This window comes from Cenococcum geophilum, assembly GCF_001692895.1.
Source record: "Cenococcum geophilum 1.58 unplaced genomic scaffold K441scaffold_32, whole genome shotgun sequence".
In the NCBI taxonomy this organism is placed as follows: domain Eukaryota; kingdom Fungi; phylum Ascomycota; class Dothideomycetes; order Gloniales; family Gloniaceae; genus Cenococcum; species Cenococcum geophilum.
Genome location: NW_027137590.1, coordinates 1,223,300 through 1,237,091, shown reverse-complemented (window position 1 = coordinate 1,237,091; position 13,792 = coordinate 1,223,300). Strand labels below are relative to the sequence as shown.

Here is a 13,792-nt window from a genome sequence, read left to right as displayed (position 1 = left end):
CTGGTGAGATTCCTCGTGTTATGGGTGGTGGCAGCCAACTGCTTATAGACTAGGACTAAAGCACTAGAAAACTGGGGTAGAGGCCTGGATAAGTAGGCATGTTGAACTCTACTGTATTACTAGCTAATATATAACTACCTATTCGAACTCAGCTAAATCTAATTGTAAAAAGCTAGAGGGAATAGCGCTAGAGCTAATGTCCAGAGCTAAAGAAGCCGCTATTAGTTTTGATATTAGTAAAACAGAGCTTATACACTTCTATAGTAAGCGTACTACTATAGAAGAAGGGCTAAAGCTAGGAGATATAGAAATATCCCCTAAACCCCTAGTTAGGTGGTTAGGGGTATTTCTAGACTCTAAGCTTACTTTTAAACAACACGTAGAAATAAAAATCTCTAAAGTAAAAACAGCCTTCTATTTAATTAGAAGACTAGGCAATATATAAAGAGGTCTATCTCTACAAGCTCTACGACAGCTCTATATAGCTTGCGTTACTACTATAGCAGACTATAGAATACAATGCTGGTGGAAAAGTAAATCTAGAGACTACCTACTAGCTAGGTACCAATCTCTACAAAATGAGGCCCTAAGACTAGTTTTAGGAGCGTTTAGAGGATCTCCTACCCAAGCTATGGAAATCGAGGCCTCTATTCCTCCTCCTAGAATTAGATTTAAAAAGCTTTGCAATAGCTATACATTAAGAATCCTAAAATTTAAAGAAAACTACGCAATTAAGAAGGCCTATATAGAAGAGATTGATAAGGATAGGGAGGAACTAGCAACTAGTTCTAGTTTTAGCTCTAGCCCTAGAAACTCTACTATAAGGCACCTTCTACAGCCAAAAACTCAACTACTATCTCTAGCTTCTAGAGTTTAACAACTAATTCAAAATTGGAAAATAGAGAGAATCTCTTTAGATTGGCAAAAACCGTGGTCTCCCCCTATTTCTGCATTCTTTTCTATCTCTAGGGGTAGTAAAGAAGAAGCTGCACAAGAACATTTAAGACTAGTAGAAAATCTATAAGAATCCCTAGAATGGGACCTAGTAGATATATACTATATAGACGGCTCTAAAGATAGTAAATTAAGTATAGCGGCCGTATGTAAAATAGGGGAGAGAAAGAGGATTAAATACGCAACAAATTGGAATCTAGGGCCTTATATAGAAATTATAGACGCAGAACTTTATGCAGTTTATAGGGCCCTAGAATATCTAAAACAATAAAGACTAGAAGAGAAATAGGTTTATATCTTTATAGATAGCCAAGCAGCTATTAAAAGATTATAGCTTAATTCTCTTATAGGGGGATAAGAACTAGTCTTTAAAATTACGCAAAGCTGCTCTTATCTAGCTAGTAAGAGTATCTCTATTAACTTCTACTGGGTTCCTAGCCACCTAGGAATTTATGGAAATGAAATAGCAGATAAGCTAGCTAAAAAGGGCCTTTCTAGAAGAAAAATATAATCTTCTTATACATCCCTAGCCTACATAGGGAGAGCAGCAAGAGAAAAGATACTAGGATAGTGGAAAAATAATTGGCAACAGAATAAAAATAAAGGAAAATACTATACTAGGATCTCTAGAGGAAACTACTCTTTATCTCTTAAAGCCCCTAAGGATAAATATCCTAAAAAGCTATAATCAGCGTTTTTTCAACTAAAACTAGGAAAAGGCTTCTTTAAATCCTTCTCTAAGACAATAGGGAAAGATAAAGAAGGTAGATGCTTTAAGGACTGTAGAGCTATACAGACTCCTAAGCACCTATTACTAGAATGCAGATTATACTGGGAAGAAAGAAAAGAAATGCAAAGATAACTAAGCTCTTCTCTCTCCCTAGAGAAGCTTTTTTGTATAGAGAAAGGAAGAAGGGCGCTTTTTCTATTCCTAAGTAGGACAAAAATAGCTACTAGAAAGTGGCTAATAGAAGAAGGATCTTTAGAAGGAGGTAACTCCTACTAAACTCCTAGTAAATAGACAGCAGTGAGCAAAAGGATAGAAATAAACTATAAAAAGTACAGGGGCAGGCGTTAGGATTCTTTTACCGTTTCTTTTACCGTTTTTCTACTGTTTTAATACTACCTAATAGTTGTTGTAACCTAGTAATCTACTAGGGAGCGGTAAACCTCTAGTTTAGAGGTTTATAAACTACTAGGACATAGCTACTAGTATATATTAAGCTGCCTAGAAAGGATTTATGTATATAGAACTATAGCGCCATAGCCTAGAGGCTGCATGCGCAGTATTGTACGTAGTACAATACAATGGATATAAAAAAAAAAAAAAAAAAAAGAGTAAATTATAGCAAAACGCTTAACTATTAAACTAATGCTAGCTTTTTACTACCCTATAAATAAATAGCGCGTAAACTGTATAAACTGTACGAACTGTACGAACTGTACGAACTATATAAACCGTACGAACTGTACAAACTGTACAAACTGTACGAACTGTATAAATTATAATATACTGCTATAGATTGCCATAGATTACCATAGATTGCTATAGATTGCTATAGATTGCTATAATATGCCTTTAAAAATATATTTATATTATAACTACTATATAAAATAGCTACTCCTCTAAACCTATTACAGACTACGAAGTATTTGCCTTGCCTAGCCCCTCTTCTACCCTTGTTCTAAAGATATCTAGATCCTTATTATTAAATAGTATAGACTTAACCTCTTTTCCAATAGTATACTAAAGACTTACATTAGGTTTAGCCCTAAGCGTCTTTCTAAATAGCTTAACTGCAGCTATTAACTGTTCGTAATTCTAGCGATATAGTATATTAATAGTACATTTCCAATTCCGCGATTTTATACCTTTAAAAATAAGCTTATAGGTATTATTTCCGAAATTATTACTAGCGCCACTATCCTTATCCATATCTTCTCTACTATTTACGCCGGCATTATTGCCTATGTCCACTCTATTATATTCGTTGCCCCCCTTTCTCACACTATTCTAATCATCTATATTTCTACCTAGAGCTATATCTATTCTATTATCCGCATCGCCATCTTTATCTATATTAACTCCACTATATCCGTTATAACACTTATTTATATCAGTCCCGCTATCCGTACCGCTATTAGGGTCGCTAATATCGTTAGGCCTACCGCCTTAGTAATTGGTACTATAGTTAGTCTAATTAGGCGATATATTATAGGGTGTATTAGGCTAAGTAATAGTGCCAAAAGGGCGAGAGGTATCTAGGTTTAAGGAAAGGGACGCGTTAAGTACCTAGATATAAGTATTAGTCTAGAACTGTTATTATAAATAGTTGTATACTAGTAAAAGTATATTAAAGCGCTGCTTATTAAATCCTGCGTTATAGTTAAAATCTAGGTTAGAAAGATTATTAAGACTATATTTAAATAGATTTGGAATTACTTATATAGTAGGGTCGTTGCTGTATATAGTTACTTAATGTCTTTTTAAGACGCCCTGTTATAGAAGCCCTAAAATCCGGTTTTGGCGCTCTGTTAACTAATCTGCCTATATAGCCTTTATCCGTTCCTATATAGCTAATATTAGAGTTAGTTACGGTATAGCCTAGGTAGTTAGAACGAGGGTAGAGAAAGAATAAATTACTATTAAGATTGGTACCTACTTTAAACTTTTATTGGGTAAAACTACCACTTTTCCATTTATTAATAACGTGGCGGATTATTATACAAATTAGTATAACAGCCCTAGGGCTAATTAGGCGTAGAAAGTGCTGCGTATCTATACCGAACCTAAATTGCTACCTTTCTTTAAAGAATAACTTGGAGAGATTAACTATAATAACTGGTGCTATAAAGCGGGATTGCTCGCCCTGTAAATAGTTAGGAGAGTGCTAAGGTAGTATAGCTATGCGTACTATCTTAGAGCATTAAAAGTTATCTATATAGAGTAGCTCTTCTACTTTAGCAATTGTTTCCTACTTAGAGAGCTTTCTAAATAAGTACTTAGCCTTTACGTAATCTCGTATGCGTCTTAATAGGTAAGACCGGAACTAGCTGATGCTATTATATATCTATTTTATATTAGTATATATAGAAGCAATAAGAGGTAGCTTGCCATGCGATATATTAATGGCGATGGTTTTTATATAGCCTTGCTAGAACCGTTACCTTTAGAAACCCCATTATACTCTACTGCTTTATCCTATACTAAGTCTATTGTCTTTTCTAGAGTCTTTACGTTCCCTTTTGGCTATAGCGTAAGAGAAAGACCTTTAGGAGCCTTACCTAATATTATAAACATTAAAAAGAAGCGCATAGCAGCTTTTGATATTAGTTTATCCGTAAGTTTTAATTTAGGTTTACTACCACGTTTTATTCCTTACTATCTTCCAACTGTATATATACCGTATTAAGACTTCTGCGGTTTATTACTGCGTATAGGCGCTATATAAAACGACTCGGCTATAGAGTTATCTTCAGCACTAGAGATAAGCTCTTTAGTAGAGGGATAGTAGCATTAAAGCCGCTTATTAGGGCGATTTAGGACTTATAACCGCTGTTAAAGCGTAAGCGGGTGTAAAGGAATAGAGTCTATATAATAGATACTATAGTTAAATTCTATATATATAGATCTAGAGATTCTTTATTTAAACTCTACTGGAGTTATTAACAATGCGCTCTTCCCTAGGGCATTAAGCCTCTATCTTCTTTAGAATCGCTATTTATATCTAACTAACGTTTTAGGATACTATCCCTGGATACTTTATCGCCATATATAGCCGTCTACTAAAGTTAGCTGCATGCTACCGTACATATACTATTTATAGTACTTTAGCCTAACTGCCGTTCGCGTATACGTTTCTAAATTCTTCTTACACTAGCAGTGCTATTTCTTTTACCTTTACCTTAGTGGTAGGTATATATTAGTATTTTAAGTAGTTATATAGAGGGTAGTTTATACCTTATTCTTTTTAGAAGCTGTAGTTATATTCTTTTAGGATGGTAGAGGTTAGTAAACCTTTAGTATAACTAACGTAGAAGAAGTTAAAGAAGTTAATAAAGATATAAAGATAAAGTATAACACTTTTAAATTATATATTTGCTAGTATAGATACAGTTAATAAAATAAAGGAGTAAAGGGGGAGATTTTAATGTTCTGCTGGGGAGCTTAGACCTATTACTAGCCCACTTAGGGCAAATTATGGTAGATTACCGTATTATCTTACCGTTAGCTGCGTAATATTAAGAATTCCTACTAATAAGTAAGTACTAGAGCTAATCTTTATAGGTAAGAGCGTTATAACCGCCTATAAAAATATAAGAATTTAACTAATTTATATGGATATGGCTAACCTTTTCTAGTAGTTTAGTAGGTTAACACCACCTAAGTAGTAAGTGCTTAATGGCTATCCTTATTCTCCTCCCTTATTAAGACGTACTCCGGAGCTACCCTTTATACCTAGTTAGCCTATAGATACACCTAAGACATAGAGTCAGTTTAATCGCGCTATTTCTGCCTTTTTTTACCTAGAATCTCCCTTAAAGCGTATTAGCTTAGGCGATAAGCTAATAAAGTCGTTTTATATTTAAAACTTAAGGAGAGCCTTTACAGAGGAGCAATATAAGGCTATTCTATATGTTAAGAAACGGCGGTTACAAAGATTAGCTATTAATTTAGCCCTAAGTGTTAATAAAGTTAATATACTTAATTGTGAACAGTTAAAAGAAGCTTAGACTATAAAGGTAGAGATTATTATAAAAATAAAGCCTATTAAAGAAAAACGTGTAGTAAATTAGAAGAGAAAGGTAGAAGAGGGGGGGTTATTATACTACTCTGCTAATATAAAATCCGCAAAAATATATATAGCTAGCCAGCCTCTTACTCTAACGAGCCCCTTTACTACTTAATTTACCCATATATTGGACACGCCGCCTCTACCTTTAAGCTAACTAACGGCTTTCTTAACTTCTTTCTATCTTGCCTTATCTTATAGCCAATTTGCCTAGATTCCTAGGGATTAAATATACCGGATTCCCTATTATATTAGCCGTTTTTATTTTTGTTCTAAGGCCTCCCATGATTTAATTAGAAGCTTAGTTTTAGATTTTTATTTCTTTATAAACTTATCTGCGCGTGTGCTGTTAATCTAAAGAAAATTATTATTATAGAATCGATTGTATATGTCCTAATCTGTGTATAAGTTTATCTAGAACGTTTTTCTTTTATTTAGTGAAGTTGGTATTAGTTATATAGGTCTCTTAATATAGGAAATGTCGTATATTCGGTAGCCGTCTAGGTTTCGTCTATTTTGCGCTATATTTATAGGAAATTGTTCTACTTTAATTATCCTATTAAAAGGATTTACCTTACCTCCATTGCATGGACGGAATAGCTTAAAAAGTGCTCTATGGTATACTTAGTATCTACCATTCTCACCTATATAATTTAAGTCCTATACCGATATTAGCAATTCTAGACTGGCAGCCCGCGTTCCCTTTATTTTATCTATTACGTTCTTATATTCTTGTATAAGAACTTAGTCCCTTCATAGGGTAGTGGTCTATATTTAGACTGGATTGCAATATGCCCGTGCTTTATATAGTTAATTAAAATTATAAAAGTCTTTACCGCGTTAAATATAGTATATTATAGAGTAATAAATACTAATAGGTAAATCTTGTGCCTAGGCTGTATCCCTTTTAAAGCGCTTAACGTCTAAATCCGTTGCTTATATACTATTAACTCGCTTATAACATTCCTATATAAATAAAGCTAGTTTTATAACAAATTCATTAATACCTAGCCTAGTCTAAATTTCGTAGGCTCTGCGCTATAAATTTAGGTTTATTCCGTATATCGAAAACATTTAGTTAGTTAACTAGCAGTAATCCCATCTATACGGCTCGTCTGTTAGGTTAACTATGCCTAATAATAATATAATGTATAAATCTTCTATAGTATTAGCTGCTAGTATTAGCCTTATATTTTCCTATAGCTCTATCTCTTATATTACTATAGTGTTTATTAATTCCGTATTAAGATAAATTATTTACTCTTTATACTCTTTACGCTTATTTAATCTTTAATAAAAATTCTTCTAAGGAATATATGCCCTTTCGCCATACTCTGTTGTAGTTCCTATTAGGGCGCCAAATATACAAATTATCTCCGGATAGTAGGAAATTGCATAAAGTTTAGGTATGTTAAAATTAGGTGGGTTTTTGTCGTTAGGTTAGTATAGTAAGAACGCCTCCTTAGTCTTATCTATTTGATATAATACAGCTTTAAGATATTTAATTGTATCTTTATTATATAATTTATATTCGGCTAATAATATAAAGTTAACTATAGCATAAATAAACAGCATTGCCCCCTTATACCTATATAGTAACGGTGCTATAACTAGTATAATCTGACGAAGAAGGGACTTATATATCTTTCCAGTCTATTAGCTTAACTTTGCGAAGTTATCCTATCTAATTATACCCTAAAAGGGTTTAATATTAGTGAATTATGCGGTTAAAAGACGTTCTACCCTATCCTTAATAGATAATAGGGTTTTTATACTACTCTAATTAGTTATTAGAACCTTCCCTTTTCCTTTTTTAATATTAAGTAGTAGTGCCTAAAGCCAGCTTATTAAATGCTCCGTAACGCCTTTATATAGCTAGTGTAGTAAATTAGGGGCCATTATAGCGTGTATATCCGCTATATAATAGGACTAGGCAAAATTTTAAATTGGCCTAATATACTTAGGGTCGCTGCGATCTAGCTATAAGTTTTACTATCGTTTAAGTTGCTTAATAGTTGATTTGTGTGTCCGTCGCGGCCATTTGCCGGATATAGTGCTTAGTAGGTTATCTTGTTTATAAGGCGGTATATAACACATTATATAGTATTACCCTAATTTTACTCCTATTAATATAACCTGCTCCTTATAATCTGCTATAAACCTAATAAGTATAGGATAGCATTGCCGGATAAACCTATCCGCGTATTATATTAACATGCCGCGCCTAGCAGCGTATTTAAGGGCTAGTTTTTATGTTAACTTAAGTACCTATACACTGCTAAGGTAAATACTTACGTTTAAATATAATGCTTATTACTTAATAGTATATATCTAGCTTGTTTATCCGGTTACTTAGTAAGTCCGTAGGTATATAACCTAGAAGAAGTATTACTGGCCTACTAGCTATATATTAAGTCTTTAATAGGATATTAAGTATCGTAATATAAACTAGATGCGCCTTTTTATTTCCGGATAGTGTAGTTAGCTTAGTTTGGTCGCTACTAGGTATTACTATAATAGCTGTTACACCATCAGGTAATTAATCTTGGATCTCCTATTAACGGTCGGCCGTATATACCTTATTATATACTCTATTACCTTTTACGTTAAACTAATAAATAGGAGAATAAACCATATTATCTTTAAATGGGAAATGACCAATTAGGAAGGCCACCACGCTAAGTATATTATGGTGGTATATCTTTAGGTTTTTGCCATATATATTAAGTTCTGTAATTCGCCAGCTCTTATTACTTATACCTTTAGAAATAGAATATAGTTTTGTCTTAACTTTTTTTGCATTTTGGTATAATATATATCCGTCCCTTATATTTTTAATATAGGGGTCTTATAGCCACGCGTCTATTTCTTTTACTAATATACTATTACGTACCTATTAGGCAACTTACGCCTATTCTATAGAGCTTATAAAAGGGTAGAATATATTATTACCTTCGTTTATTCTATCTGCTGGCTGGCTAGGCCTTAGTGGGTAGTCGCAATCTATAGCAAACTGCTAATTAGAGTTCCCCTCTGGGTAGTTAAGTAGGGTTCCTATATGGCGGCCAGTCACTTTATAATAAGTTTAGGTATAATAAATATTTAAGGTAGAGAGGCTTATTGCCGCGTGACTGTGCGTTTTGGTGCTGGTTAGTTATTCTACCGGTGCTATATTACTTAGCTCCTCTGCTAATATTAAGCTAGTATTTCCTATAATAGTTAGTAAAGTATTATTAATAGCGGTGTTAGTTGCTATAAGGTCGTGTACCTATTATTCTATAGTAAATTTGTCGTCTTTATATGTATCCGCTTAAGCCTAAATTATAAAATAGATATTATCCTGTTAGTTAAGATAGTCTATACCCATAGCTTTGCAGTATAGCTTATGTCGCGCTAATCCACCTATAATAGAAATCGTGCGCTTATATTTAGGGCACTGGCGATTTATTAAGCCTATTATAATAGCGATAAATGCGGCTCCTTACGTTGTTATTAAGATTAAATAGGTGGGTTTGTACCTAAAAAGGGCAGTGTATTATATAACTAATTTAATAGCTATAATCTGCGGCGATCTGCTAGCCATCCTAATAACTATAACGGCTTACTTCTTTTAAATTGTAAGTTAAATACACTAAGTAGTATATTATCCTAAGCGCTAATAATATATAAAGCAGTATTATATCCTATAGTACCTATTATAATTAATTTATAACCGCTAAATATTTATAAACCTTTAATCCTGCGTCCCTTGCTAATACTATACGCACCTAGTATAGTAATAACACAATTAAATGGTATATATACTATGGAGGAGGCATAGTATAAGTCTACTGGTAAAACTCCTAGGAAGGATAAGTAGATTATATCCAGGTTTAGTATTAGCAGCACTCGTTTATACGAGATTAAAGGGGTAGTTAAGGATATTATAAATGAAAGTAATGCAATATCTATACGCTTCTGAGACCGAATAAATTACGCTATTCGAAGTAAGATTATAGCCAAAATCGTTAATTAAATCCTAGAGTCTAGTAATGCTTTAGTTAAGTGGACTAAGAAAGTAGCCTAATATCTCCTTACTCGCACGCAGTTAAATATACGTAAGAAAGCTAGCCGGGCTAGTGCTAAATTGGGACTTTGGTATGGAGCTATAAATTCTACTATAGGGTACCCTTGTGCAGAGCCTTTTTTTTTTTTTTTTTTTTTTAGGTCCGTTGTATTATACTACGTACAATACTGCGCATGCAGCCTCTAGGCTATGGCGCTATAGTTCTATATACATGAATCCTTTCTAGGCAGCTTAACATGTACTAGTAGCTATGTCCTAGTAGTTTATAAACCCCTAAGGGTTTATAGCTCCTTAATAAAATACTAAGGTGCTGCAACTACTAGGGAATAAGAAACGGTAGGAAAAAACCATAGGAAATCCTAACACCTGTCCCTGTCCTTTTGCGATTATTTCTGTCCTTTTGCTCTCTAATATCTTTTTAAGAGCCTAGTAGGAGTTGCCTCCTTCTAGAATCCTATCTGTTTTATTCTTCCATAGAATCTCCATTACATACTAGTCTAGCTGCTTTAAGAGTCTCGCAGTCTTTACTATTAGCAAAGTGTTTTTCTTTAACAATTAATGCAAGAGGGGTGGTATGCTGGCAAGGTTTGCCTGTTATTATACAGGTAGAACAGGAATGGTCTTTAGATAAATGTGCAGCTGCACAGTATCTACAGGCTCTAGTAGAGCACCTGTCTCCTATATGGCCAAATTTTGGCAGCTCGTACACTGCGTAGTAGGAGAGACTTCGAGGTATTTTACTACCTTAGTAGCTGTACCTGCAATTGATATCTCTTTTTGCTTAAGGATTTCTTGTCTTTTTTCTTCGTCTCTATAGTAAAAACTATAGAGCCAAATCTGGTCTGTGGATTGTGTCTTTTTTCACTAGATGAGATCCATCTAGGTAGTCCTTGTATCCTTATAGGATAAAGGTCTCAATTCTTCTTTTAGAAGCTTAGAGCCTCCTTCTCCTAGAAAGGTAGGGTAGGAACCCCATGGGCTATAATTTGAACCCATGGTTCTAGTTTTTGTTCTCTTTGAAAGGTAAAAGCAGTTATGCCAATATTTCCTTATATTTGACTAGGAAATCTGGCATTTATACTCTTCTGTATTGTAAGAAGGATGTTTTGTTTTCTTTAGTTCTTCCTATAGACCCTAGAACTGGCTTTTTTACTTGCAGTTTTGATGCAAATAGTTGATTGACTTTGTTTCGTATAGAGAAAGTATCTAGAGGTTGGTCCTTTTGTCTGTAATAAGGACTAGCTTCCTTTCTTGTAGCTGCTTTTTCTTATTTCTAGTAGAAGTAGAAAGGGTAGGAGATGGTATTGGTAAGGAGGGTAGAGGGGACGAGGAAGGGAGGTTCTTCTTTAGTCTCTCTGCGTAGGTTTTCCTAGTAGGAGCTACCTCCTTACGGAGAGCTCTTACTTCTTCGACTAATCCTTGTAGGATATCTTTTGCCTTTTCTTTTCCTTCCATAAAGGGATTTTCTCCTGCTAGAATACTCCGTGTATAGTCCTCTAGCTGTTTGACTTGTTCTTTTTCTTCTTCTTTTTCTTCTTCTTCTAGCCCTTTATAGGCCTGTATTAGGCTTTCTAGGGCCTTTTGTAGGTGTTGTTTAGGAGAAAGGGGAGGGAAAGATATACTAGGTATACCAGCCGTAAAAGTCATTAATTTTGTTGTCTTTTTTGCAGGTTTTTGGTTTTCTTTTCAGTAGAAGACTGAGGATGTCCTCTTTTTTCTCCTGTCCCAAATAGGCCAGGAGAAGGAGAAGGGGCAGAAAAAGTGAATGTAGTCGTAGACTCATTATCACTTATTTCTATAGGAGGTTTTTTTTTATGCCTATTAGACTTTGGCATCTTATAGGGGGGTTTCCTAGTTTTTACTATCCTTATACCCTTTCTCCTTACTAATCCTACTAGAAGATTTCTGGGGAGATTAGGCTAAAAGGCAGTAGAAAGACTAGCCCCTATTAGTGTTGGTATTGGTATTGGTGGTAGTGGTAGTAGTTTTGGTGTTCCTGTCTGTGCCTCGTTTACAAGCTAGGACCACCCCTAGAGAAAATTTTCTGTTGGGATAAGGGGGTAAAATGACAAATAAATCCACCTCTAGCTCGCTAGGCAGTAGGAGTTAGGTCTTGAAACTTGGAAAATCGATTGTTTTTGATGGTAAGATGGGTATGCGTAAGTTTTGAAGTGTGGCGCTACCTTTTGGTAAGGTTGCATGTGTGGTGAAAGGTTTGTGCAGAGCCTTAGGATGTATATTAATCTCTTTTACCTAAACATATTAACAAATATAACATTTAGGGTCTTGTAATCTATATATGCCGAGATTTAAAGAATATACTATGGTCTATAATTTATATAAACTTGGGTGCTATCCGTGGCCTTCGTAGCTGCGCCTCGACCACCTACCCGAAGGGTAGGTGGTGGACATCTAAATCGCCAGGACAGCTTAATCGCCACTATTAAACCCACTAAAAATTAGAAAATTTACACCTTAATATCTTAACAACCACTAAATAATAAATTCTAATAATTTAGATTTAGGCTTTTATATATACTCTATAGCTTTTTATTAAAGTTATAAAATAAATTATTTAGTAGTTTTAAAGATATAGTATTTTGGCCTTATTTTGACCTTATTTTAGCCCCCAAATTTTACTATCTTAAAAACTACTAAATAATTTATTTTATAACTTTAATAAAAAGCTATAGAGTATATATAAAAGCCTAAATCTAAATTATTAGAATTTATTATTTAGTGGTTGTTAAGATATTAAGGTGTAAATTTTCTAATTTTTGGTGGGTTTAATAGTGGCGATTGAGCTGTCCTGGCGATTTGGATGTCTACCACCCACCCTTTAGGTGGGTGGTCGAGGCGCAGCTACGAAGGCTACGGATAGTCTACTTTAAACTAACTTAGTAGAAGGGTGGACAAGTCTTCTAGATTTCCTTAAATTTCTTAATATTACCTAGGACGCTAGAGTTAACCTAGAGACAAAGGAGTTATAAGTAAATATACTAATAATTATACTAGTTCGGAATATAGGATTTTTAAAGTATATAATATAACAAACGCTTAAAGCCTCTAAGGATACAATTATTTTTATAGTTGCGAATATACGCGGTATATAGTATTAGTCCTTATAGCTTTAAATCTAATACTATTTAGAGTTTTAATTATTCACTAGGAGCCCTACTTAAAAGGGTGTATTAAAGCGGTCTTAATTAAGCCAAAACATTAATCTTAGACAGGTAAAACGTCCTAGGCGCATTAACCCTTATTCTTAGATTATATATTCTAATATACTTTTAGCTCCGCCTATTATACTAGTTTTATAAAGAATATTTTCTATAACTAGAGGAAGCGTATTTAGCGGCAATCTGCTATAGCAAATTGCCCTTTAACTCGCGCGCATTACATTCTATTAGCGAGAGTATTTACCTTAGGCTTATCCACTTTACTTTACTCTTTACCTCTACTACCTTAACTAACTCTTATACGGCGCCTCTACGCGATATTAATTAGTTAATTAATTAGTTTAACCGCTAATTACTGCTTTAAGCTATAACTTACTCCCTAAAACTACGGCAATCTACCTAGCAGATTAACTCTTATAATTGGTTTATCTTACCTACCTACTTTAAACTTGCACCTTTACTAATTACTAATTAGATTCTTCTACTTTTATATAGCAACGCTCCACTCCTTCTTTATTCTATCTTAGTATCTTTATATATTATAATAAAGGACTTAAATATTATAAAGGGATAAGATATTAATGCTCGTCGCCTTAAGGAAATTAAGAAATATAATCTTGGATAACATATAAAAGGCTAGGCTTAAAAAACCTACGTTTTATACTACCAAAGATAAAATGCCGTGCGATTAGTTTATTTAAAAGATTTTTAGTGACTTAACTAAGAAGGAACGTGCTTTAAATAGCTAGTCTAGATAGGCTATTATTCCTTTTATGTTATCCTAGAGGACTAATGCCACT

General features: G+C 34.0%; 1 protein-coding gene across 1 annotated transcript; it reads right to left on the bottom strand.

Moving 5' to 3' along the window:
• Window positions 1–10,315: 10,315 nt before the first annotated feature.
• Window positions 10,316–10,504, bottom strand: K441DRAFT_459040 (uncharacterized protein; the record flags this gene model as incomplete). Its single annotated transcript, XM_067641760.1, has 1 exon — window positions 10,316–10,504. A coding segment is annotated over one exon (189 nt), but the record flags the coding sequence as incomplete, so codon positions are not given.
• Window positions 10,505–13,792: the final 3,288 nt, after the last annotated feature.